The sequence below is a fragment of the Falco punctatus genome (genome assembly GCF_963210335.1).
Source record: "Falco punctatus genome assembly, chromosome: Z".
Classification (NCBI taxonomy): Eukaryota; Metazoa; Chordata; class Aves; order Falconiformes; family Falconidae; genus Falco; species Falco punctatus.
Genome location: NC_137586.1, coordinates 67,668,744 through 67,696,236, shown reverse-complemented (window position 1 = coordinate 67,696,236; position 27,493 = coordinate 67,668,744). Strand labels below are relative to the sequence as shown.

Below are 27,493 nucleotides of genomic sequence, written 5' to 3'. Positions count from 1 at the left end.
TAATTCAGGCTTGATCCTAAGCTATGGCTTCCATAAAAAGCTCTAGCGTGAATTTGCATAGTGCCTTTTATTTAATTTTCCTAGCACTCATCCCCCTGATACGTGAATTTGCTACTTACTCCATGTTTTTTCATGCAAACATGCACCTGACAAGAAATTTGCAGCAAGCTTTGTCACTGTGTGGTTTATAGCTCCTCTTTCTTCTAAAGCAAAAACCTAAAGATGCCAAAGATACTACCACATGTCAGTTTTTTAACAGTTTGCTTTTTAGAAATCAGAATGTGCCTTAGTCAGGTCCTCAGGTTGCAAAGTGGTTTTTGAGGAATGGGAAACTTTTCTTACTATTTGAGGAAACTCATTAAAAACAATGAAACTTGTTTTCAGTCAAGTACAGATTGTTTAGTTACATATAACTACTGAAGTGTGAAAGGATCCTTCTTCTACAAAATCTTCTAAATTCAGCAATACAGTTTAAATGTTTTTTATATATCCGTTAGCAGAATGAAGGCCTAAGAAGAAAATTAAAATTGGTTTCTGTTGTGTGTATCTGAAACGAGCATCAGAAGACTGCATTTAAAGAAAAATTTGAATAAAGAAAGCTTCAGGGGGTTTTGGTAGAGAAGCAGTAGGCTGTAAGAGATGAAATGTTATGGAAACATATACAAAGATTGGACTTTTTCAATTTGGACAAGAGCTGCCTGAGAATGTTTTCTTTCTGTTGTGTGGAAATCAGTCCTATGATGGTAGCAAAATCAAATGTTCTGCCTGTGTTCATTTAGCTACAGATTGGCCCTACTGGGACTTGGCTCAAATGCAGGAATAAAACTAATTGTGTTTTGAAGATTTTTTCTTTACTCTGCACCCAAGAGAATTAAAGGAAAAAAAGTAAAACATGGATCAACGAACTCTTTTTTTCAGTTATTTTACGAAACAATACATATTGCAGGGAATGAATCATCTAATGATATTTCACTTCTTAAAAATGAAAGAGATTATTCTCTGAAGTAACCTGCTGTGCCTGTTTCACAGTGACAATATACAATATTCCCTGAAGCTATTTCTGACATCACTGAGTCTAACATGGTTTTGGGATGTTTGATGGAAAATTAGGTGTAAGAGAGATGCTGTTCCCAGTAATCTCGGGGATGCTACACTTAACTGAGTGTCTGGGCAGAGTGGATTTTTATCTCACCAGCTGTCACAGATACTAAAGCAAAATAAACAAATGGACTGTGTGACAATCTGATACACTATTCTGTTGCTTCACAATAGTACAGTGTTGCTTCTGGTATTCTTTAGGTTTGATAAAGCTAAGGTACATATTGCTATTTATGATGTGTTGGATGTAGAACTGAAAGCTTTATGGCATTTGGGGCATACAATCAACAACACTGCAAACAACGGGCAGAGAGCAAGGTATGTGGGAGGCTGCTTGCTTGTTAAGTCTTGAGCTTCATGAGTTTTAAGATTCCAGGGAGTTTCTTGTGGCACTAGTTGACCTTAGCTGTCAGTGTACAATGGATTTTTGGCTTATTTTTCAGGTGGGTTAATATTTAGCGTGCTTTGACAATATTGATACCCTGTGCTACTATTTCCTTGCTTTCATTAGATTGCTATGTCATGTAGCTCATTCTATGATCCTCATTACAAAAGTAGTTCAAATTTTTGGCCCCATTACTTTGATGGGAAGACTCTTCTAGGCTCTCTGTCACAGTGTTTGGGAGCCTTCATTTGAATTATACCAGTAGTGTAGTGTTAAATACAAACTGTTCAGTACTCCTTATGATCTGTATTCCCTTTATCTTTCTAGATGCCCTGCACAGCTTCATGCTTGACAATATAGAAGACTAAATACAGTATTTCTCTGCATATATGGGCATGGACTTCCTAAATATTCAAACTAGCTATTTTGCAATATAATTCTGAAGTGATATTCAATGCAGTGTTAAAATTACTTACTTTATTTCTGAGGGAGCACTAAATTTTCCGGCTAAGACGACGTCCATGTCATCATCACAGATTACTGTTTGTTCAGTTCCTTTTACTTGGATGAATCTCAGAAAAAATATGTATTATGCATGAACTCTGCAGATGCACTATGAAACCATAAGTCGTTCAAATGTTGAGCTGTTTTGTATTACACAAATGCCAGTAAATTTGCAGAGTTACCAAATACTAAACTACTTCTGTACACAAGGACTCAGGCAATATGTGCATTCAGGAAGTTCTTTGTTTCCTTCATTACAGCAAAGACTAAAAGAAAAAAAACAAAGCTGTCAACGAAGAAGAGTTTGCTGAATGAAGAGCAAAGATTGTCTCTGCAGCCTGTGTTTGAGATTGTTGCTTAGGCAGCTGAGGAGACACAGCACGATCTTCAACTAGAACTGTGCTGCTGTTGTGTTGAATTTTATAAGCGTAACAAGCATGAGCCAGAATAAATTTAGAGTACTGTTATGCTAACATTAACAATTGCCTAAGTATAGATACTGTTTCTGAAAATGCTGTGACAGATAGTCAAGGAGAGAAGATCCCTTTCGGCATCTTTAAATATTTCCCTAAATGTGAAATATGTATCTTGTAGACATTTTTTCCTCTTTTTTGTCTTTTCTCTGCTGCCACACACAGTATGTTTTCCTGCAGGACATCAAACTTGAACATCGGGTGTTTTATGGCTCAAGATTCATCAGGTCATTCGAGCAAAATCATAGTGTTCTTGTCTTTGTTTTTTTGATATTAGGAGTATTTTTTTTATTGTTGTTTATTTCTATAAAAAAAGGAGTGGACCCAAGTCAAGTATATGCTTTTCTGAAAATAGTGTAGTGTTGGAGTGATGTTAATACTGCAGATACAGTTAATACTGTTAAAACTGTGGATTAAAATCAGAATCCTGTTAAAAGCAATGAAAATATTTCCTTGTTCTTAATTAGAGTTTTTACATAGGCTTAGTGATCACATTGCTTGTGATGGGGGAAAAGGTACAGCCTCAAAAAGTAAATAAATCTGGATTTAAAAGTTGACATACATGAATGATTAAATGCTATTCTTGTTTAGCCTACTATAAAACCCAAGTAAGACTGGGGAATTTAAGTATTTGACTTATTTGTCCTTTAGATAAATTTTTGGGTGCTCACCTAAAACAAACCAACAAAAAAACCCAACAAAAAAACCTCAAAGCAGTAAGAAAATGTCCTTGATTGCTTTAAAAAAAATAAGGCAATTTAATGGGTACTAATGGTCTGTGTGCTATAAACAATATTTTTTATTTAACACTTTTATTTTGCTTTCAATAAATGTTAATTTATTTACTAAATTTTGAGGAGTTGTTGCTTTATTATTGAAAAATTTATCTCTGAAGTTGTGGTAGAGAAAAAGACCAACAATCTGCAGTAAGTTTAGTTTTGGGGTGGCTAGGTGACAGTGCATCCTACCATATGGTGGTGTATCAACTTTGTAATGAATAAACGAGACTAAGCTATCATGAGAATGTAACATCTGCATTCTACCAAGAAGTCTGCATTCTTCATGGATTTGAGAATTTTACTTCCATTACCCAGTTTACTTCTTATGGATAAAAATGTCAGTTGAACTGTTTTGAATTGTGCGGCTCTAACCAGTTGTATGTACATAGAAATCAGTTAACATCAACTGATAAACAGTTGGCAACTGTGGCAAGTCACTACCAGATTAGGCTAGATGGAAATCCTTTTTACATTAATTTAATGCTGTCACCTAAAGACACATGCACATATTTAGACATTTTCAGGCAGAGTCTATTTTTTTGTAGCATGTTGCTGGGAGTTTTCTACAGGAGAGCAACAGGCTACATTTTTATGAAATAAGAGACTAAACAGATGTATTGAAGTGGTAAACTTGCATAGGGGTTTTGCACAAGCGAAAAAGATTATTTTACTAGTTAGAGATGGAGTAGGTTCTTGGATGGCAAAAAAAATTAATATATCCTGTTTGCAGCCTGGCTTTTATTTTTAGTAGTTATTCCTGCTACTAATTACATTTATTACTTTTACTATAAATATAATAGTAATAATGTTTATTAATAGTTAACAGATTATTATCCATTATTTGATAGAAAAAGGAATTACTGTGTCCTTACATTTGCAAAGTGTAAGTGTGAAAGAAATAATATGTACTACTTTGAAGAAATTGTAATTGAGCCAGTTATTGTTCTTTGTAATTGTGTTTAATTAATAATCATGTAATGTTCTTAAATTCCTAACTATAAGGGACAACAACCTTTTTTGCAAAGAAAGGAGGTTTCAGCTTTAGGAATCTGAATGCAAAATTGAAGGAATTACCCAGGTGTTGAAAAACTAATTGAGAAAAGAATGGATGCTTGCAAGATAGTTGATGGTGAGCAGTAACTCTGTTTCATTACCAGTGTAATTTCATAATAACAACCTAAAAAAATACTCTTTTTGAGAATCAGCATGTGATTCTTACTTTTAATAACTGTATATTCATTACAGCTAAAAGGCAGGAAATCACCCTTTTCTAAAGTTCATTTTCATTCTAAAGTCGTATTTTCCCTAGTCCTAGCGTTAAGCATCTTCAGTTTTCTGAAAGGAAGTAAAAGAGTCCCACATCATGAGTGGTACATGTGGAGAGAAACTTGGAGTTTTCAATAAAGAGAAGCTGAACTAAAGGTGGAGAAAAGCTGAACTAACAGATAAGCACATCCCTTATTACTGCATTATAAAATACATCTTTCTAAAGCTGGGTGGATAACATGTAGTGTAACCTTTGAGTAGCATCTTAATATATTTCCCTCAATTTGACAATAGCATGACAATTAACAGTGGAGGGAAGGCATTTACTGAGATTAGCAATACAACTGTCATTGACTCATACTAACTTTTTAGAGGGAGCTGATATGTCAGGATGTGCTTTTTTAATTGAAGCTGAACTGTTGATACATTCACTTAAGAAGTAACAGTTTTTTGGAAAGCCCTGCCCAAAAATGTGGGTGCAAGCATTTTACCTGGGGAAGATGGAACAAACTTGTGAACAGGGGTCTGTTGAGGGTTATTAGGCAGATAAACTCAAATGAGGCTCAAGAAATCTGGTCGGAGTCTGGGAGGGTGTCTGATGGAGATGCACATACACTGCTACCTCTAAAGTCATCAGTTTCAAAGTATTTGCAGTGGAACAGGAAAAATAGGTGTTTGGGGTTTTTTTAGCTGGAACGCTAATTATTTTTTAAGGGAAGCTTTACCTACTAATTTCTGCTCACTTTCTCATTCCACGTCTTTGGTCCATAATTACTAGTGTTTGAACCATTGCTTGAGAATTTGTCAGGTTTTGTGTTTTGTGTTGGAATTCAACTGAAGGGCCAGTTGGGTCTGTTACTTTTAACACTAAACAAAAATAGCAGTGACAAAAACTGTGTTTCTAAGTTTATTTTGGCAGCTAAACAGACCTGTGTGCAAGGGTTCTTTCCATACTGTAGTTAGATTTGTTAAAAATAAATAGTTAATGACTTTCTTCACTCTGAGGGTGGTGAGGCACTGGCACAGGTTGCCCAGAGGAGTTGTAACTGCCCCCTCCCTGGCAGTGCTCAGGGCCAGGCTGGATGGGGCTTTGAGCAACCTGGTCTAGTGCAAGGTGTCCCTGCCCATGGCAGGGGGGCTGGAGCTAGGTGATCTTGAACGTAGGTCCCTTCCAACCCAAACCATTCTATGATTCTATGACTTCTAAAGGCCAGGCACCCTGTTTCAAGGAGCAGTTTCAGGGACCTTTGACAACAATCCCAAGGTGTTTGTAATACGTCCCTGAAAACAGATGAAGGGAGAAGAGAAAGTCTGAAGAGAGTTTATATTCTTTAAAGTCTCTGGTGAAGTCATTTTTAACACAGGAAAAAATTGCATTTTGTATCTTAGGTTTCTTTAATCATAGTTTTCCCCCCATTTAATTTGTTTTTCTTTCCTCTGCCAGTTCTTGGGCAGAAGCAAATACAGGTGTGGTTTTAAAAATAATGCCAATTGCTTGTTTCCTCATGGCTGCATAAAATATGTGCATCACAATCGCCACAAAAGTAGTTTGGGACAAAAGGTTTCCATATTGAGAAAATTCATGTTGTCAGCCAGCTTGCTATACAGTCACGTGACTTGCTCCTGTTAAGATTGTCATTCTGATTCCATGCTAATAGCCCCATGGTCATTAATATATGCTGTCTGGTTCTAACCTGCTTTGTTTAGAATGCATGTTGGTTTTTAATGTGTGTGACATTTAAGGGTATTGGATTAAAAAATTAATTTTTCCAAAATAAAACATATCTCATACATTTTCAATAGGGTTTACAAAAGCGCTACTCTACATTTTCCCTCTAGCAAGATGGTATGGTATTGCATTAAGTGTCAGTACTTCTGTGGCTATGTAAGATTTAATATTCTGGGCAAAGATACTAATTGTCTTTTGGAATGGACGGATGGATTTGCCTAAAACCTGCCTGTTAGAGTTTTTTAAAAATGAGTAATTTTCAAATGAGATTTCAAACTTTTTATTCTTTGATAGAAACATTTTTATATTGTAGGCATGTCTTTCTTTGGTGGGGTGTTTTTTTTTTTAGAAGTTTATATAGAGGTCCACAAGAAAAAATTACTTTGTGTGATTTATACATTTTCTGTTGGAGCATGAAAGTACAACCTAGGTAGTGTAGAAATTCAGATCATCTCTCATGCAAAACATGTCTAAGCTTGGATTCAAAATAATAAAAATATCTCAAGAGTCAAGCTGTTACTGCTCTTCACTGCAACATGAGGGAACTGAATTTACCACTTATTTAAACAAATCTGCACTTTACTCCTAATAAAAAAATATAAATTGCCACTACAAAATTATGTATGAGGCAAGTTACCACTCTTACAGTCTCCTAAGCTTTTTCAGAAGTGCCACTTTTAAAATAACAGCTTTCAGTGCTGAGGATCAAAAGGAAAATGAAGTCAGCAGAAGCATTTGCAAGCCATTTCATCTTTCAGTGAAAGGGAGAACTGAACATCTGAGCTTTGGCTAGGTAAATGTATCAAGAAAGCGTTAGACTGTACAGCTGATTTACTCTCATGCTGTGCTGTAGATGACACACAAACCTGCAAACAAAAGTAGTGTGTATTTGGTAAATTCTCAGAGATGCTGGAAATCTTAAATATATATGTTTTTATAGATTTTTGTTTACAACTGTATCTCTTTTAATCTACACTGATGGAGGATTAATGCAGTGTGTACAGTAAAAGCTCCTACTTTTCCCCTGTTACATTCCTCCCTTTTGTCCACTGAAATGTGTCTTTAACCATAATAAAATTCTTCTGTGCTAAACATTTACATAAGGTTTGTATGCCCGTGAGCACATTTCATTTTTGTTAAAAAGAAAAATCTCTAAAATCAGTTTACTTACTTCAAGTGCCTTTTTCTGCCCTGTTATTCAAAAGAGCTTGAATTGAAAAAAACTTATTAAAATGACAGAACACAAGATTTAAAATGATCGATACTGCTTATATGCACCTAATATTTACCCACAGGTTTTAGGACGAGTTTTTTCCTTTGATACTAGATTTTCTACATTATGGTAGTGTGGAAGGAGCTAGTTCTGATTAGCATGAATAGACTCCCTGATAGGGGACCAAAAAAGAAAGAAATTAATAAGCCCAAATAATAATAGACTCACTGCAATTCACTGAAAAGCAGCTACAAAAAGCCCAAATAATAAAGCTGTCACTGCAGTTCACTGAAAAGTGGTTATACTAGCAAAAATATTTGGCATACTTTGAGACTGTAACTTCAAATGAATGAGAGAGCTATAGTTCTGTAGTATGTGTTTACTTAGTTGAAGGCATTCAATAAATTTATTGCACTGATAGAGCAGAAAGTTTTTATCACTGCAAAACATAATGTCTGTATTCAACTTTGAAAATGTAATTTTTAAAAAAATAAAGACACTAGTAAGCTACTTTGGTGAAATCTTTATTCATTAGGTGAATGGTAAGTATATTTTTTTCAATGTTAGTCTGGTTTTTTATGTTAGTCTGTCACCATAGTCCATCAAAATTCCTTTTTAGCAGTAGAAAAGATCTGCTGGAGTTACCTGCCATTGTCAGTCCCTTGCAATAAGGAAAGCAGTAAGCTTTTCTGGGTATAAGAAATGTCTCTGCTCTGCCTTTCCTGTATTATACTTTGTCATTTTGCAGTTCTGTTGTTCGTAATACACAACAAGACTACCCTTTTCTTCATGCCCTGCTCTTCAAACATGCATATAGAAGAAGAGTGTTTGTTTCCTGTACTAAGTCTCTGACTTGGCTACCTCTTTAAATGAATGAGTAGTTTATTTCTCACTGGTTAAGTGTGCAGACCAATAAAACGTGAACTTCAGTTGCTTTTTTGCTGGGCTGAGACCTCATACCTCATTTCACACAGCTGCCAACATAACAGTTTGGAAATAGTTTGGAAATACAGGGACAGACTGTTATCGAAGCCCAAGTATCACCTAATTGGGGATTACGGGGATGGTGAGTGAACTATCTTTTTCCTCCTGGGTCCTAGAGCACAGAGGTGGTGTCAGGGCTGGACAGCAGCTGCCATTGCCGGCTCTTGATCCTGAGGCTGGTCTTTTCCAAGGTCTACATTGATTTCTGGATTGATCTGTGTGAACCAATTACTTCCTTTGTAATCCTCAGTCACAGTTGATCTCACACATTTTCTAGGCTATGAAACCATTACATATTTAAACCACTGTGGTCAGGGTGGAAAACAGGATTTGTGACAAAACTATAGTTTGGTTTAAAACTCTTGCATTATTTTGTACTTTCAGTGGTGGTCATTCACTAGAGAGAATTTAGGACCTTTTTTCAGTCAGCAGCTAGAAGCAGTGGGATGCTGGAATTTTATGAATTAACCAAGGTAAATTGTCTTACAGTTTCATTAATTTGCATGGGTTTTGACTGTGGATTTCTGTCAGTGTTTAGTGTGTCTTGGTTTCTGTAAACACAGTCTAAGCAAAATGCATTATACAGGAAAAGGGAGCTACTTAAGGAGATGATGCCATGCTGCATTAAACAGAAGTGCAGAAAATGAAGCATTTTCTAGTAACCATTATTATTATCATCTGAATAATGCCCTATGAGATTCCTTGTGGTATAGCTTCACAGTAGTGAAATATTCTGGGGAGCTTTTGGGTAAAAGCTTTCAGCAAAGTAATTTACAGCCCCATTTTGATATTTATCTTCACCTCTTCAGTCTCTTGTTTGCTTGGAAATATTGCCACATACTGGTCTGTAAATAGTGTTTTCAGTTCAATTCACAGCCAGTCAGTACCTGGAGAAGAAATTAAGTCTAATGCCATGGTTTCACAATTAAGCTTACACCATGTAGCCGAGGCATGATTTCATAATCATTAATACTGTATGTCTGCCCTACCGGATTACTCACAGAAGAATTGTAGTTTTAAGTACATGATTGCCATTCTGTCACATTATCTAGAATATATGCAACTGGTACAGTTTGTGCCAGCCTTGTGTTTATATGCTGTCTTTATTCTGATAGAGTGGGCTATGCACGTTTTAACAGTTGAAGTTAATCGTAACACTTTGTATTATCTGATCATAGCATTCTGATTCTGTTCCAAGAGCCCTATGGCTAGGTGATGCTCTGAATGGTAGTGTCTAGAGGTGTAACTGACCGATAGCAGCAGTTTTTTATTCAGGAGCTCCCGGTTCTTTGGGTATTCAGTCCTGTGTTGCCCTGTTTGGATGTTTTATACTATTTTTGAAGTTTCGGAGTTATTGGACATTGTGCTGGAATACTTTTGCATTGTTTAAAAATCACAAATAAGACTCCAGTTGCCGCCCTTTTAAACTGCTCGCGATAGACAAGCAGGAGGTCAGCAATGTCTTTGGATCCCAATGTTGACATTTAACGGCCTTGTTGCTTGTGAGTTTCACTGGCCTGCTACCAAGTTATATAGATCATCTTTCTGGCTACTTTCACTGCTGATCAGGCAGTATCTATTGAAATTACTTGTGCATCCAGTTCCACATCTTCTAAGAGTGAAGAGCAGTGGCCATCTAAAAGGTGTGATTGCCAATTTACAAGAGTTTTCATTTGGGTTGACTCCCAGTGAAAAGTACTCAGAAAAATTGAATCCTCATGAATGAATTGAAATTCTATTCCTTATCAACACTTCAGCTAAGGGATGGTTATTATTTATTACCAAATATCATTCTTTTTTATGAGCTGAGCTCTCTAAACATATAAGATCTGTAAAAAAAAGAAAACCACCTGCCACAAAAGTACAATTTAAATGCTGAAACTGTTACATATAGATCAGCAATTGGATTCCTTGTTCTTAACCCTGTTCCAAACTAAGCAAACCTACTATGCCAAACCAATGTCACATGTGGTTCATCCACATGATAATCATCCAGATGATGCTAAACTCACCCCAGTTTCTTAACATGTGTCTTGTACTGCGGGTGTGCAGGGCTGGATGCAGTGTCTCGAGTGAAGCCTCACGAGTGCCAAGCAGAGGAGAATGACTTCACTCTGCCTGATGGCTGTGTTCTTGCTAACAAAGGTAAATGCTCTCTCCTTTTCCTCATACAGTGGGAAATGTTTTAACACATGAAGTTTCTTGTCTCACATGTAGAGCTATAGAAGGATGTATTTCAGAAGTTCAGAAGGAAAAGTTTTAGTTCTCAAGATAAAAAGGTATGGAACTTTCTGGATCTTCAGCATTCTAAAGCTTTCATTCATTGCTGTACCAAGCATAGTTATTGTTGAATGGCTTGCAGCTTTTGGCCCTCCCATGTGTTTGCTTTCACAACACAGAAAACATGAAGAATTCCTGGAGAAACATTTAGTTCAAATGCAAAACCTCACTCTGTATTTACCAAAGTTCCTGCTGATGTGGAGGTGCAGTTTATTCAGTTGGTCCTTCCTCTTGCAATCTTGGGCTGTGTTCTAACATTTCAGATTTTAGTATCTCTGTAGGCTTCAGCTTTAGCAAAACCAATGCCACAAAAACAAAGTACTGCATTTATCAGTTTGAGAGCTGGATTGCCAACTGTCAAATTAACTCTTGGATCTGCAGGTTCCTTAGACACCCTCTGATTCCATGCTGACTTCACCTGACTGTCGGAGTTTTGGCTAGTTTACAGTTGCAGACAAATTAATCTGTTTATCTCCAAGATAAACAAAATAATCCAAATAGAACTGATTATCCTACACAATAGTAGTGCTTTCATTCTTTTAAAATAATGGTCCCAAGCATACTGGACTATTTGTTCCCATTAAAGCAACTAGTTTGCAGGTTTGGTACTTCAGTTCTCTGCGTAGGGCTGTGGAATTACTCTCTTTTCAGTAATCACAAAACTTTTCTCATGTCTGGAATCCAATGGCATCTCCCTTTAGTGTGTGTTCAACTGCTAATTCTGTCACTAGTAAGATAGCGCAGATACTTTTAATAAGCTTTTTCATATAACTGCTGTCACCCTGAGGCCTCAGCTGAATACCTGACCAGGTTAATCAGGATATCTTTCTGGTTCGTCAGTTCATCTGTCAACCATTTTTTTTTCCCAGTTAATGTTTCTGCTGGTCGGTGGACAGTTTTACACATTGAGTACAACTACAGCACTGACTTGGTAGGAAATAGGAGGAAGCAGTAAGTCTAAAGTCTCCATTTGGTCTCTGTTGCATGCTTAATTTGAACATGAGATAGTTCAGTCCCCCTTACTTCCTCATTTTTCTTAGGAAAAAAATGCAAAAACCACAGAAGCTTGCTTTAGGTAGAAGAATATGTGAATCACAAAGATTAAAGACAAAGCAATTTACTGTACATGGATAGTCATACCCTACAGATGTAACAACTCAGAATATGGGAGAACGTGAGTTCAAGATGGGTAAGGTTGCCCTGAGATTGTGGGACAATATTTCCATTGTATAAAGGAAAGTGAGACTTAACAGTCCCCATTTAGCAACTGGGGAAGCAGCTATTAACAGTTCCCTGGCAGTACCCTTCACCATCATATTCTTCTTTCACTGTTCAAGCTAAACTCCCTAGTGTATATAAAAACTGCGTTTAAATGTGTAACGTTGTGTATGTCATTATGTCAGGCTAGAAATCAAACTTTTTAACCTACCATACCTGCATGTCATTCTTCTTTGTTGTTCCCTTTACCATCACTTCATTATTTATGTCTTAAGAAGACAAAATCTAGCTGTTTTGGATTTCAATACATTGAAAGTCAGTATTAAACCCAAGCTATCTCATTATTAACTGACATCATTCTAATTTGTCTGAATATTGTAGTACAAGTATTAAAATGTACTTCTGTAAAATAATGTCCCATGTTAAGAAGACATGTATCTTTGAATCATGAAAAGATTTGGATGGGAAGGAACATTTGAATGTCAGCTAGTCCACCCCACCCCTGCCCTGCAGGGACGTCTGTCACTAGATTGCATTGCTCAGAGCCCCATCTAGCCTGGCCTTGAACACTTCCAATGACAGGGCATCCACAGCTTCGCTGGGCAACCTATTCCAGTGCCTCACCACCCTCGTCACAAAAAAAAATCTTCCTTATATCCCATCTAAATCTACCCTCTTTCAATTTAAAACCATTGTTCCTTGTCCTGCAACTACAGGCCCTGGCAAAGAGGCTCCAGCTTTCTTACAAACCTCCTGTAAGTGCTGACCAGCTGCAGTAACGTCTCCCTGGAGCCGCCTTTTCTCCGGGCTGAACTACCCCGACTCTCTCAGCCCTTCTTCATAGCAGAGGTATCCCAGCCCTGACATCACTTTCATGGCCCTCCTCTGGACTTGCTTGTCCAGGTCCATGTCTTTCTTGTACTGGGGGCCCCAGAGCTCGATGCCGTACCCCAGGTGGGGACCCACCCACCTCAGGGCAGAGCAGAGGGGCAGAACCACCTCCCCCGACCTGCTGCCCACAGCCCAGGATGCGACTGCCTTTCCGGGCTGCAAGCGCACATTGCCGTCTCACATCCAATTTTCACCCACCAGTATCCCCAAGTCCTCCTTGGCTGGGCTGCTCTTACTCCATTCACACCCCCAGTCTGTATTGATACTGGGGACTGCCCCAACCCAGGAGCAGGACCTTGCACGTGGCCTTGTTGAACTTTGTAAGGTCTGTGTGGGCCCACTCCTCAAGCCTGTCAAGGTCCCTCTGGGTGGCATCCCTTCCCTCTAGCTTACCAGCTGCACCACTCAGCTTCGTGTCATCCACAAGCTTGCTGAGGGCGCACTCAATCCCACTATTTGTGTCATTTATAAAAGCAAAAATGAAGATGTTAAGTAGTACTAGTGCAGTCTGAGGGACACCACTTGTTACTGGTTTCCACTTGGACATTGAGTCATTGATCGTAATTCTGTGGATGCTGCCATCCAGCCAATTCCTTACCTGTCTAGCAGTCCATCCATCAAATCCATCTCTCTCCAATTTAGATGTAAGAATGTTGTGGGAAACAGTATGCATGTTGAAAACCTTCTTATGATGAAAAGGAGGAGAAAAATTGCTTTCCGTAGTAGCGTATAAATACTATTTCGAGAGAAAATATTTTAAACCATTTCCTTTATTTATTTTTCTTTTAAATTAAAAGAAATTGCTTTGGTAGTCAGCAACTATATTCACAGCATTCTCTCCATATATGAGAGATGTAAGAAAAACCTGGAAACAGGTTATTTTCAGTTTCATAACTTCTTAGATGGCATAGCTAAATATCAATGGCTAACCCATATATTACACTTCTAACTTGTGTTACAATCGATGTAAACGAGACATTAAACAAATCATAAGTTTTCAGTATTTTTTGTAAGAAATTACTTAGTATCTTAAACATAGGTTTAAACATTGGTTTGTAAAATCATTCATACAGACAAAATAGCATTTGAAACTGACCTGTAACACTTTGTTTTTCTATTTTTCCCGTTGAAGAACACATATGTTAAAAAGGTAAACATCTGAAAGACATTAAGCATAACTTAAATATTAATTTCATGTCCTGTCTTCATGGGAAGCTTACACCATAGAGTATCACTTTTTGTTGCTTGCTTTACCACTTCAGATTTGCATCATGCAGTGCTGGCTTGAAAGAGGAAAAATGTAATTTATTTGGAGATAAACAGGTTCATTTTGACAGAAAAACGTAAAAAGTATCTTGGTTTTGATACTCACTGAAACCATTGCAGCCAGCCTGTGTACTGCATTGTATTCCATCCATCTGCAGAATAATCCAAATCTGGTACTGTCTTCCTTCACATTGCTCGCTCTCTTTTAAAACAAGCTGTAGGAACTGTAATTCAGTAGCACATAGACTTGAAGAAAATAAAAAGGGATTTGATACCCTCTTTCAAGTTGCTTATGTTTGCCAAAATTTGTTTCTTTTCTTCCCTGAGAGGGTATTGCCTATATACTTATATTCATATTCTGACTTTGAAGGAAACTGGGGGTGAATGGTTTGATGTCCACTGTATGGGAAAACACACAGCACTTGTAGTACTTTCTGTCCTTAGCACTCTGTCCAGTTTTCTTTGTAAGCAGTGAGAATTCACACCACACCACTGTATCAAACTTTAAATAATTTTTTAGCAAAAGTAACAAACAAAGCAAGGAGATCACTGAAATTACATTGTCTCGAATTCAAAATAGCTGGGTTTTGCATCATTAGAACATGTGTAACCTTCAGTAACAAACAGAGAAAGAAAAGTTGCTGTTGTATTGCTTTATAATAAGCGTTTGTTTTCATATTCCTCTTAATTTTGAAGAGTCATAATCAAAAAAGACCACCCAGTTGTTTTTTTCCCCAATATTTGTAAAAAGGAAAAGCTTTTTTGTCTAACTTGAGAAACTGCTTTTAAAGACCTCTTCTAGTTTTGCACTGTGCCATGTTGCCTGAGAATTGTTAGTGTTTACTTGTGTCAGGGTGACAATGCCTTTTTCATCACACTGTGACATTGGTATGTCCTTGATCCAGATGGGTAGCTGGGTTCAAGGCTTTGCTAGCATGCTTATGGCAAAGAGACACTGACTAGGAGTCTGGCATTTATTTGTAGATTGTGAATATTGTGGCAAAAGCTGTAGATCTGTTCGATTTCTTAGGGTACAGTAGAAATAGTAGGTGACTTCCTAATTTAAAACAACAACAACAACAACAACAACAAAGGAAATACACATTCCTTTACAAACAATCTTATTCTCTAAGAGCTCTGTCTTTGATCCTGCTGGGGACTGCACTGCTACTTAAGAGCCCTCACTCCCGCATGGCTTTCTAGTCTCTTTCAGCAGCTGAGACTTGTGTGCAAGCACCCAGTTGCTAGCTGCTGGAACGGCTTGCCCATTGCAGATCAGAGATATGCTGGCTGACAGCCACTAACACCATTTTAGCATGGAAAAACACCCAAACATTTTATCTTTGCTTGTCTGCCTAACAAAGTCAAAACTGGTGGTACTCTGACTGACCTATCCCAAACAAAAGAATTAATTTACAAATTGCCTAATCTTGACATTTTGTAAATATTTAAACAGATTTTTTTGAAAGGATATTTTCACGTCAGTTACATTGATTTCGCGTGGATCTGAGCTTCTTTAAATCTTTCCTCTCACTGCTGGCATCTTTTATCCAGACTCTTTTTTTGCACCTCAGTAGAAACAATAGACTTTTTCAGGTTTTCTGGTAGTGAAGGAAGGCCATTCATGGTAAAATCATGCAGTGTTGCGGTATCGTATGGAAGCAGGTAGGCTCAGAAGCTAACCCTGCAAAAAGATGCCAGCTTTCTCCATTCATCTAAAGCCTTTTTAAAGTGTTACTCATCTGCATGACTACACTGTATAATATCCTGCGGGAGCAGTTGCTCTAGATATGGATGCAGATGACAGTTACCCAAGTTTCTTCCCCTGGGCATGGTAGGTGTTGTCTGGCTTTTATTTGAGACCAAAGGGATGGTCCTGAGCAGTTTGAATCACAGCTTGAGCTTTGTCTAAGTCCAGCTTTCTTCAGAGCCAACACTAAATGTGAGTCTGATTTGAACATAAAGGATTTGCAGCTCCACGTTAATCATGTCAGCTACAGGCAAGCTGTGTGAGAAGCTCTCTGAAACACTCCGTGCATGTTGTTGAGTTGGTCTCCTTGCTCTAGGAGACTTTAACCATTGTATATCTACATACAAATCCATCGCAGTCTGCCTTCGATGCTGTAGAGCTAAGCTTCACTGTTTCAAGATATTTATGCAAGTTGCAATGCTTGTCATTTGAGTCCGTAATCTGAAGTTTTCAGATGCCAGTGCTAGGCTAATGTTGCACTTAATATTCACACTCGGTTCTGTTAGCTTCCTAGAACTGGTTTATTTTCTGAGTATAATAATGCAAATATTTCATACCCATGCCTACATGACATTGTTTATAAAAAAATAATTTGTCTGTGATCAAATTCGGTGAACACGTGAGGTCAGGGACACTTGAAAAGCATTTCTGGAGCCAGCATGCTTACTGCTGGGCTCTCTGTTTCTTCAGCAGCAGTCCTCTGTGAGTACAAGCATAAGAAGAAAAATCAAATTTTTATCATTCAAGGTGAATGTAAGACTGTTGTATCAGTCCTCATGTGAGATATCTTTAGAATAGCAGTGTGAACTCACTGGTCTTCATGGTGTTTGAAGACTTACATGATAGTCCTGGTGGAAATAAATGAAGCACAGCGTTGTAACTTATTATTTTTCCTTGCAGTGTTCATGACTTATTTTTTCTTTAGATCGTAATTTCTGTGCCAAATAAGCTGTACCAAAATATGAAAGATCAAAGAATTTAATTTCTTCTCAGGAATAAAATTATTTAGCCATCAAAGTAGAGTTCTGACTAAAGAAGAAAGTTGCATTCTGATTGTTACAGACTGTACACTGTATAAGCAATAAGCAACAACTAGGGTGTATGTGTTCCCAGAGATTCTTTTTTCCACACTAGATACAATGAAATGTAATAGCAACAAAGGGTATATTTGTTTTAAACTTCTAGTGAGGTTACTTCTTCAGAGAGCTTTCTACATATTAGGAGTACAGTATAATTTGCAAGATTAGGTGAGATTAAATAGGAAATTTGTCATTATTAGGACCTGTGTCCCTTAGATTAATCAGTGCTATTCTTAGTAATTATATTGCAGCCTATTAGTGAATGAAACAAACAGTTTTCAAACACATCTTTTCCTGGATACTATATTTGGGAATTATACCTACATATTTTCCTGCTGAATCCTGAAATTACAATGACACATTTGTGTGGATGGATGCTTTATGCTGCCAGTAACTGATCCCATGTGGAGACTAGTGAGGAATCAATAATGAAGTTGTACTATGTATAGCTGTCTACAAAGGAGGGAAGGGCATGTGAAGGTATATACAAAATACAGAACAGGCATGGAAGAAAGTTCAATAGATCTTCTGTGAGCTATTTTCTGTACATAGAACACGCAGGGAGGCATCAGTACAAAAGACCTGCTTTTAAGTATTTCTTGTGGTAGGCACACACTGATACACATTTACCACCTTACTACCACATTTCTACAAAAAACATGTTTGTTCACTGTGACAGTTCTGTAAAAGTGTATTTAACATAATCTTTGTACAGGAAGTAACAACCCTACAACTCCAGGTTTCTGTTATTGAGAGGTTTTCCATGCAAAAGTATCATTAAAATTCCAACCAACCTATAGGAATTTAAATTCCTAATACATTCAAGGCAAAATAATCCTCTGCCTGGATGCAGCTGTTGGAAAAAAAAATGTTTTCCTCTCTCCCCTTTCTTTAGCAATATAGTATGTCTTACTAGGTATATTGAGGTGAAACTGTAGTTCTTTATTTCCAGATAATTGTCTTAGTTTTAAAAGCATTTTTCTCCCCTACTGTGAAGAAAGAAGCTTGCCTGCCTCTAATGCTCTGTGATCTTCCTACCCTATGTGGTCTTTTTAGTAGCTGTGTCCCATTTCTTGTCTGTAGTTTTGCACCAGTTCATCCAGCCAGTAATGGATATTTCCACGAGGGTGGAAGGGAGCAGGAGGTGTGAAAATTGAAATGACTGACAGTTCTTGTTGCTGTTTGGAAGTATACCACATTCTCTGCAGGTCTCCCAATGCCTGCAGAGTCTGTTGGGTCACTGCTGGACTGGGCAATGGATTTATTCTAGGCACTTACCATGAAAACATGCTAAGATGATCCTGCATCTGCTGGAGTAAGATTATCTATATGTGTTCCAAACCATCAAATTCCAGTAACACGTTGATTAGATCTCAGGAATCAACATAGAGCTTTGGGTAGGGAGCTTATGAATATATTGTAAAGGGAGGGAAGGACGTCCTTAGTATGCGTCTGATGCTGATCTCCCTAAATAATCCAGGGAATTTGAAATTTTTAAGCTTACATGAAAAAGAAATGCAAATTTGAAGGGTGGAAGGCAGTATATGTACAAGCAAATGGTTAACATAGCGATTAGGAAAAGAGGGGGTTAATATGAAAGAAGTTCAGTTTTATAACAGTTGCACACTGAGACCTGGAAAGGCATGTAATTCAGTCATAAGGCATGATTGTGGGTTTTTTCCTCTACAAAAGTAATTATTTGGTATTGCAAATGGAAATAAGCTTGGAAGAAGAATGAAGTTCGAAGGTCATATTTTCTGATGATGTGAAAGAAGTGTGATTAGGACCGTATGTTGGTATTTAACTCCCTGTGTTCTGGTGAATCCCTGCGTTGAATTATATCCACCTACTGCTGTAGGAATGCAAAGAAGTCTTAATTGCTGTCTCATATGTGCAGAGACTTAAGGAACAGGTGTGCTTTTAAGTGATGCTGGTCTGTTTTAACGCATCTCCTTTTCTTACTGTGCTACAATTAATCTTTCTGACCAAACAACTTAAACCTCCTGATAGGTTCTGTGAGATACAGCTATGACCTTCTTCCTATCTGTAAGTGCCTAAACAAATGCATAGTTCTCCACAGTCCAACAAAATTGAAAAGAAGTCTGAACTGATGTAGCACAGAAACTGATAGGCCCAGAGGGAAATTTTAAGAATCAACTGGGGTCTGATTAGCCATGCATCTCAATTTGGCCATAAACTGATTACTTTAATTATCCATATCCTTCCATCATATCTGAGATTTTAAGGATATCTAATCAGAATAAATTGGAGAATGGAAAGCAAATGTGAAAATATTCTTCTCTTAAACCTAATTGAGTTGTGGCTCAAGATAGTATTAAAGGATAAATTAGAATATGGAGATGGGGATATGTGTTGCTTCAGCTAGTTACTATTAACAAACTTCACTGAATATACCGTAATTTTTTACATGTGCTCAGTCATAGAACGTTATCATTATCAGTAGACATTTAGATACACAAACCAGCCTGTCCCTTCATCTGTTTACTTCAGAATACTTGGCATTTATTTTGCCATGTTGTAAAAGTAGTTACAGCTTTGCAGTTGAGAACTGTTACAGCAGTATCAATTTTTCATGTTCAAGTTAGCTTTAAAACCAGAAGTTTTGCCTTTTATTTATAACTCCTAGTGCCTTGCTCTATGCTTATGCATGGGGTGGGGGAGTTAAATATGTGAAATACAGCTAGGCAATACTCTTTCGTTAGTAATAAAGCTTTTTGCAGTAGTACATTAAAATAGAAGTATCTAAAGCACTGGATTAAAAACAAAAATAAAATGAAAACCAAATCCTCTGATTATAACCAGGAATTTGCCTCTGCTTTCTGAGGTATTTTAAGGAGATATTTTTTGCATAGTTTCCACAGAAACATGTTGCAGAAAGAAGGTCTTAATGTTTAAAATAAATTGTTAGCTGAGGCAATGGAGACTCTTTTATGTCCCGCGTAGTTGAATCTTCATCAAGTTACGCTGGTGATCATGTTGGGTTAAACATTTGCCTAATTGTTTGCTGGTGGTTGTAAGCTAAGTGTGTATTACATGATTGTGGCTATTTTGTAGAATTAGCCATAAATTCAGAATGGCTGTTTTGGATAGGATAGCATGTTAGTGTTGACTGAGTTTAAAAGTGTTAGTGATGACTTCATTTTCCTTTCCCTTCCAAAGGGCATTTGTTTTTGGAAAGCTGTTTTAGAGACTGGTGGAGATGTTGCGCTTCTGAAATTGATAGACAATAAATGAGAAGATACGTAAGGGGAGAAGACAACCCTAATCAGTTAAACTTATGCGAATTTCACAGTTCTCAGGAGGGTGTAAATGGTAAATTGATGTAAACCTGGGGTGAGAGAAGAGGTAGAATGAAATCAGATTCCATCTAGGTCTGTAAATGCAAAATGACACTAAAATTTGATTTTAACACTTAAAAATACATTTAGTAGTGATATGTGGTCAAATGTGTTAAACCATGTATTTCAGAGAACTTATTACCATATTCCTTGCAATGGATTCAGAGAGATGTAAAGATTTGTCTTCAGTGACACCTGCAAGTCACATGGACTTTTCCAGTAGTAAATACAATGCTTTGTCATGTTTAACAGCAGATCAGCACATTGACCTTAACAGCAACTTCATTTAGCTGAAGATGCTGCACATCACCTCTTCAAGCTATGCTCAATGAGCATTTATCACTCCAGTGTTGTCCCTGTCACTCTTCACAGGTATTGAATCAGACAAAAAGCCTGTCTCCATGTTTTCAAAGCTGCCCAAAGAGTGACTGGTATTTTAGAGGTTTCTTTGCCTTCCTAAGAATGCCATCTTCAGCTATGTTTCTGTGATGCTATGAAGTCACCTTAAAGCTAAAACTCTTAAAAGGAGGAGCTAGGACTTTTATTGCCACAGCGACAAATTTGGGATATAATTAGAAAAAGTATTAGGAGTGACTGAGTGTTGGCAATAGGAATAAATTCAGTTTAGTTTTCTGGTTACTCTGTTTAGTTTTCTTTTACCTGAAGATGGTAACAACAAAGAGAAAATGAGGTGCCAGAAGTGAGGGAAAGAATAGAGTGAAGGTGAGAAATGGAAGGAAATTTATCAGAAGAGAGGAAGAGAGAATGATACACTTGATTGAAGGAAGAAAGAAGATAGACATCTAGCAAATTACTGTTTGCTTATTTACGTTCAGGGAAGCTCATACTAGGTCAGAGATAACATCTGAAAACTTGTATGTGCAGATAAAAGAAGGCATTTTAGCTGCACTTTTCATAAATAGGCTGAGACTTGCACACAGTGACATTTAATTAAGTCAGTAAGTTGAAAGTGATTTTTTTATCCCACGTTTTAGTTACGGTTAAAAAATTATCGCAGTTTATAATTTTGTACCGTTATCTGAGCAAAACTCCATAAAGTAGATTAGGAATTTGCCTACTCTGGGGGCCTTAGCAATATTTTATCTATACTGTCATTTTGAAGTACTATTTTACTGAGTAATTAAAGAACTGGATGGTAACCTAGTCCTGTGACATTGCTTAATTACAGTTGTTTGTGTTCACACCGAAGAAAGCAGGTAAGTGAGTAAGGGATATCTTGGTTAAAAATGGGAGACCATCAGCCTGCTCAGATGTAGCTTTTTCTTGTAGGGACCTATTTATGATATGATGGTTTTGGGGTCTATATAAGAACTCCTGATCACATAGTGATGATCATTTGGCACCTTCCTCAAGGGACTCACCCTTTAATATTGTGTAAATAACATTCTTAACTGGTGCCACACTTCTGCTCCTTTTTTTGTGACTCTGCTGTCTGCTGAAGCGATGTAGTAGACATACCAGGTTTTATACACAGAAAGAATTCTGTTTTAGCAATGGAATAACTGCAGATAAAGTACATATTTAATAAAAGATTTTTATCTCTTTTCTCCCACTGACACTCCTACCCTCACTCCCAGATCAGAGATGTAGCCTGGCATGGCATGCTTTCTTTTAGATTTCCACAGGCATTTAGCTGCCATGTGCAACATAAATTTTGTCTTAGTTATCAGGCTGTGATTATTAAATAATAATGTGGAGACATCTCAGCCTGTTCATAAAGCACAGTGACCTTTTTTTTGGTATAAAAAGGACCTGAATTAAAAGGACCACACTTTTTTTCATTTGCGCACCCTACCTTATAACTGACAGTAATTAATGGAGTCAGAGGAAAATATGAAAGACAAGCTTTTCAGTGTCTTCTTTTTTGTATGTGTGAGAAACTGATTTTCCTTGCTGATCTGAAGTAGTACCAGAAGATGCCCATCTTGAGTGAGACTTGGAGCTCGGAGAAATGAGATCTGGTGGTTGGAGGTGTCATACACACTCTGCCCCTCTCCAGAGGCATTGAAAAACAGTTGTACCAAAACCCAGCAGACTCTTTGGCCAGAAACCGTGCAAGAGATGACCCTGACTATTCATTGTGACTGATAAACTTTAAGGTATATGATCTCTTGCTTTTGTTCTGAACCTTGCCTTTTCAGTTTCGCTTCCTTCCATTCAAACACCAAAATCCTTGTGGAACAGTGAATGCCAAACAAACAGCCAGACTGAAATAGTAGATCCATTTGCTATTAGTGTATCTTTCTTCTTTCCTCTACCCCCTTTATTTTCTGAAGAAACGACTTGTTTGCTTTCTCTTTGTTTCTTAGCTGTTAGAAAGCCTTTAAAAATGCTTTTACTTCCCTGTCAGAGCATTATGCTCTTTGGAGGGAGGATCAGCTGGAGTCATGGCAAAGAGAACTGCTGTCCTGGTAGTTTTATTTTGTATTCACTGTATGATTCCCAGAATTGCATTGTTCCTTCCCAGAGGGGGAAGATTGGTCTCTCATGCAAATCACTGGTCCTTTTCTAGGCTTTTGTAGCCTTCCTGAAATTGTTGGAAAGGATCCTTCTTTCTACAGAGTGGGGAGGAGAAATTGCACCAGACAGGCTGGCCCCGGTCATTTTATCCCTTTCCTGTGTCTTACAGCTTCTTTTGAGGAGCAGGCACCAGGCAGTACCTATCCTGAGTTCCCAGGGCTTCTGCTGCTCTTGTGCATTTGGTGCGCCAAATTCAGCAGCATTATTTGACTTAAATCGAGACTTGCATTGGTATGAGAATACACATAATCTGGCCCGCAGCCTTGTGTGAATGCAGAAGTACCCTTGCTCATTTAAGCTGAGTTGATAAATAAGCATTTTTCTACTGACTAAGTGGTACATGAAGTTGGTACCAGTTAAACAAAATTAGCATGTGTGCATTATTTCAGCTGATAATATTTTGTGAGTAGAGGTGTCCACAGATTTTACTTTGCACAGGGCCTTGTTACTTTTCATGGAAATGCAGCTGTTGTCCTCAGGAATTACTCCAAGCCTTGGAAAGTCTAGCAATAATACAGAGAATGTGCAGTAATAATTAGTAACTTATTTTTAAAAAATGACAAAGCGAAGTAGAAGGAACAAGGCTGGAAACAGTCTGGATAGATCTGCACTGTAATTGAAAGTAGCAGGCATTAAACTACCTGTTTCTTGCAAGTGAGTTAGGCAGGACAGAAATTTTAATTTAACCCCCATCTCTACAGACATCAGCACATGCATGCAGAAGATTATTACCACCATCTGTTTTATCCGCAGTAGTTTCCATCAGTTGTGTTATTTTGCTTTTTTAGTGTTTAAGCAATGCTTTGAAGCTGTTGTGTTAATTGTTAACTTAGGCTGAATCTGTGGATAGAAGCCTATAGCAGTGTCAGCATGCTAAAATCATAACTGTTAGATTAATGAATGGAAGTATTAGCTCTGTGCTGCTATAGTACACTAATAGCTGTGCAAGTTCAATCAAATACGCTACCGATTTTGTCATTGTGTAATGGTATTTATCAGATCTTAGGTGGACTGCTGAGAAAGATGAATGTAATCTCTCATTTTTATCTGACTTAAAAATAAGGTAACAAAATAATTTTCGTAGAATTTTTTATTATTCTTCTTCACAGCAGGAGAATGCATGTAGCTTTAGGCGTGAATTTTTCACTCAAATGGAATATGTATATGTGAGGGACATTGTGGAAGGTGTCCCTGCCCATGGCAGGGCGTGTGGAACTAGATGATCTTTTAAGAACCCTTCCAAACCCAAACCATTCTATGATTGTAGTGAATGGGAGGACAACCAACTGTTGCCACTATTGTATTTCCTGTAGCTTAATCTGATACTTTGAATTACTGGTATTAATACCAAAAAGAGAATTAAAAATATGCTTATTCCTTCCTTTTTTTTTTCTTTTTTCTTCACAGAACCTGAAGAAAGTATTTGTAGAATTTAATCATCAGGAGCTGTTTGAGTTCTATAACAAGGTCTGTAGATTTTACAATACTATAGTTTCTTTGTAAACACCTTGTGCTGCTCAGCGGGAAGTGCTGCCTATATGAATTAAATCTAATGACACTGGAATGAAAGTGGATCCAACTTTAATTAAGGCTGTTAGGCTTGTTTGATCTCATAAAGAATTTTCAAGAAGAGTCTGCATTCAAATTTGGAATAGGCAGGGCTTGGGTCATTGTAAGCATACCTGGCGCTTAGATTGAGAGGAGTAGCTGATGATTAACAATGATGAGCTCTCTGAAATCAGCATCTTTGTGTTATGTCTTCAGTCGAAATGCCAGGCTCGTAATCCAGTCAAAGTGAACTCTATTATTTTTTTCCCTTGTTATTATGCATTGGAAATGCGCAGCAAAACATCTGTGCATGTAAAAAAGGCAGTATTTAGACAACTGTTTCTTTAAAATTTGAATATATAAACTGCAGCAATGAATTCTAATAGCTTCATGTAAAAACAAATATTCATGAGTACAGGATTTTTTTATTGCTATATGAATAGATTTAGTATGCGTAGTTGAAGATACTGGAATGTGGGTTTTCTTCTGTTTGCATGTTTCTATACAACATTTTATATGAGTGGTATTTTTTCTCTCTTTTTTGTTCCTTTAAATAGCTGGAAACTATACAAGCACAGCTGGATTCCCTTACATGATATTTTTGAAGACTTACTTCTCCATCACACTCCTGCCACCTTGTTATTTTGAATTAAAGATAGATTGCCAAGCTGTGTTTGCTGAAGGATTCAGTGGGTTGCTTCCTGTAAAATTATATGTCTTATCTCCTTTTTAGACCAGTAACATTAGCCAAGAGTCATTGTTAAGAGTCTGAAGATTCTAATGGACTTTCACTTGTTTTCTGAGCAATTGTGAAGAGTGGGTTTGCTTACAGGAAAAAAAAATAAAAATAAATGCTACACAGCTTTACAATGTTTTATTTTTATTTTAGCCTGTTATGTGTTATACTTAATTCTGGTAGAAATTTACATACTAGTGAGGGACCGGGAATAAAATCTATTTTTTCGACATAAAAGTACTAGGTAAATATACAGCTAAAAAAATCTCTATCCTTTTGAATTTTTAGTCACATGATTGATAATGCTTATTGCAAAATTGTTGAAGTAAATTCAGAATTTAAAAGCACATAGGTTTAGTTTGGGCTAGTTTAACTTCATTTCATTATCTTTGTTCTTTTTTAGTTAGGTCGTTTTTTTCCTTCTAAATAATCAGCAGTGTCACTGATCTCAATGTTTACTTTTGACACTGAGAATAAACACGGCTTCGTAGCGCAGTGTGCATACCAATGAATTTAAGTATAACTGGGGGGGGGGGAGAAATCTCAGCATGTGTAACAAAGAACACTGAAACAGTCTGACAGTCAGATTTCTGAAGGCTATTTGTTGATCTTTCCTAATGTTGTCCACCACTGTTTTTACATCAAACAGGCAGAAATAAAGTACAGTGACTTAAAGGCCAGAGTAGTCATATTTTCACACATTAGTTCCAGATGAATGGAGGTTCATGAACAGTACGAGAAGGTAAAAGTCATCTTAGTTCTTGTTTGTTGCCATTCATTGACAGGCAACTTCCTTGCTGCGCTTTGATAATGGGCACAGTATACAACTCTCTACTCTAGGCTAACAGAAGGTGAGAGGAAATAAAAATCTTTGGCATTAACTTGTCTTTCTTATTCCTTAAGGGATTCCCTGAACAGGGCTTTTTTTCTTCTAGATGCCCAAAACAGAGGGATGGTTAATAGCCAACCATCCAAGGTTTTTTTGAGGTTTGCTTGCTTGTGACAGCAGATATAAATATAGCCAAAAGGTATGTCTTAAATAGCTGGTGTTTAGGTCCTCTTGTGCCAGATTGCTCTGCTGTTTTTGGAGGATTGTTTTTGTTGCTTTAATAGGGGTTGTGCTGTCACCTCTAGAATACTGAAGGGGTTTGTACCAGTTGTCTTGAGCCGTGAGATAATAGTTTTGCAAGATAAAGTCATTAACAGCCTACGTGTGAAAAAAGTGCACTGAAGAGAAAAAACACACGTATCATCCATAGTTCTTAACTGAAATGCCAGACGATACTGTACCACTCTGGTAAGATAACAACCCTGTTGGAAAGAAGAAATGAGTCATCGTTGCACAGCATGATCTTACCTTCTACACCTTGTGAGGCTGGCTGCCAAAATCAAGTCTTGCCTCAAGCCACTGGCAAACATGCCGTATCTTCTGGAGGTTTAACAGTCCCACCCACAGACATCACGTCCTCAGTCTGGCTATTCAGCAGCAGCTTGCCAGCTTGCTCATCTCAGGCTGCATAGGTTGACATGTGTCTGCAGGTGAGCACATCCCCACCATTCCTTCAGCCTGCCAGCATTCGCAGTGATCTGTAGTTAGCTCAGCTGGGAAAATCTCCTTCTTCTTGACCCCTATGTCCTGGATTCTCTACTGGTCCTGCAGGACAGTATGTTGTGTGCTAGGACGCTGCTTTTGAGCATTTCTTCTGAGTTTCCAGAGCTTAAGATTAGGAAATATGTCTGAAGCGAGGTGAATGTCTGAGTGTGAGAGAGGGGTTAAGTTATCTTTGTGAATGTGGGCAGTGATTGATGAATCATGGAGGAGGGGATGAAAGCAGGACCAGTTTGGAGTGCGAGAAACATTGGACAAATTAGCAGGCACATCTGGAAAAAAAAAAAAAAAAAAAAGAAGTCAAAGACAAGTAGGAAAAAACTGGTTATAGGAAAAAGGAAGGAAAGGGTAGAGTAATGATTATTCCCAAGGTGGGAATTTGGGTGTTGGAAAACTGTAAGGAAGAGAGGAGGAACACTGGAAAAGATGGCAAAAGTATACAAAGAAAATATTAGGCAAAGAGGGAATAAAATCTTACGTAGTAGGGGAATGGGAAGAAAATTGGGGAAACAAAGTAGACCAGAGTCAACTGTGAAAACTGTGGCCAGTTGTGTAACTAACTGTATGTAGTATTTTGAACTGAAGTGTCTGAAGTGTCAGCCTTTGTGCAGATTTGGCCAAAATCAAAGAAAAGTATGGGGATAACAAAAACACCCCACCAAACCCCAGCGTTTTAAATCTAGCTTTAATAGGAAATATTTTACAAGTGGTGAAATAATGTTAAAAGGAAAAACATGAAAAACAAAGCCTAAGATTGCAAGTATGATGTAAAACTTATTTAGTGT

At 37.5% G+C, this 27,493-nt stretch overlaps 1 protein-coding gene and 1 long non-coding RNA gene across 3 annotated transcripts in view; both read left to right on the top strand.

The window, feature by feature from the left end:
* COMMD10 (COMM domain containing 10) overlaps positions 1-25,225 on the top strand; it is a 118,967-nt gene extending 93,742 nt beyond the window's left edge. For both annotated transcript variants that reach the window (XM_080372087.1, XM_080372088.1), the window contains 2 exons: positions 24,223-24,282; positions 24,921-25,225. In XM_080372087.1, coding sequence (XP_080228213.1) covers positions 24,223-24,282; positions 24,921-24,959 — 99 coding nt within the window. In that variant the 3' untranslated portion in view covers positions 24,960-25,225. The remainder of the gene's footprint in view (positions 1-24,222; positions 24,283-24,920) is intronic.
* LOC308056530 lies at positions 1,296-9,712 on the top strand. Its single transcript, XR_013924863.1, has 2 exons — positions 1,296-1,416; positions 2,248-9,712. It is a non-coding gene; the product is annotated as an uncharacterized lncRNA (long non-coding RNA).
* Positions 25,226-27,493: the final 2,268 nt, after the last annotated feature.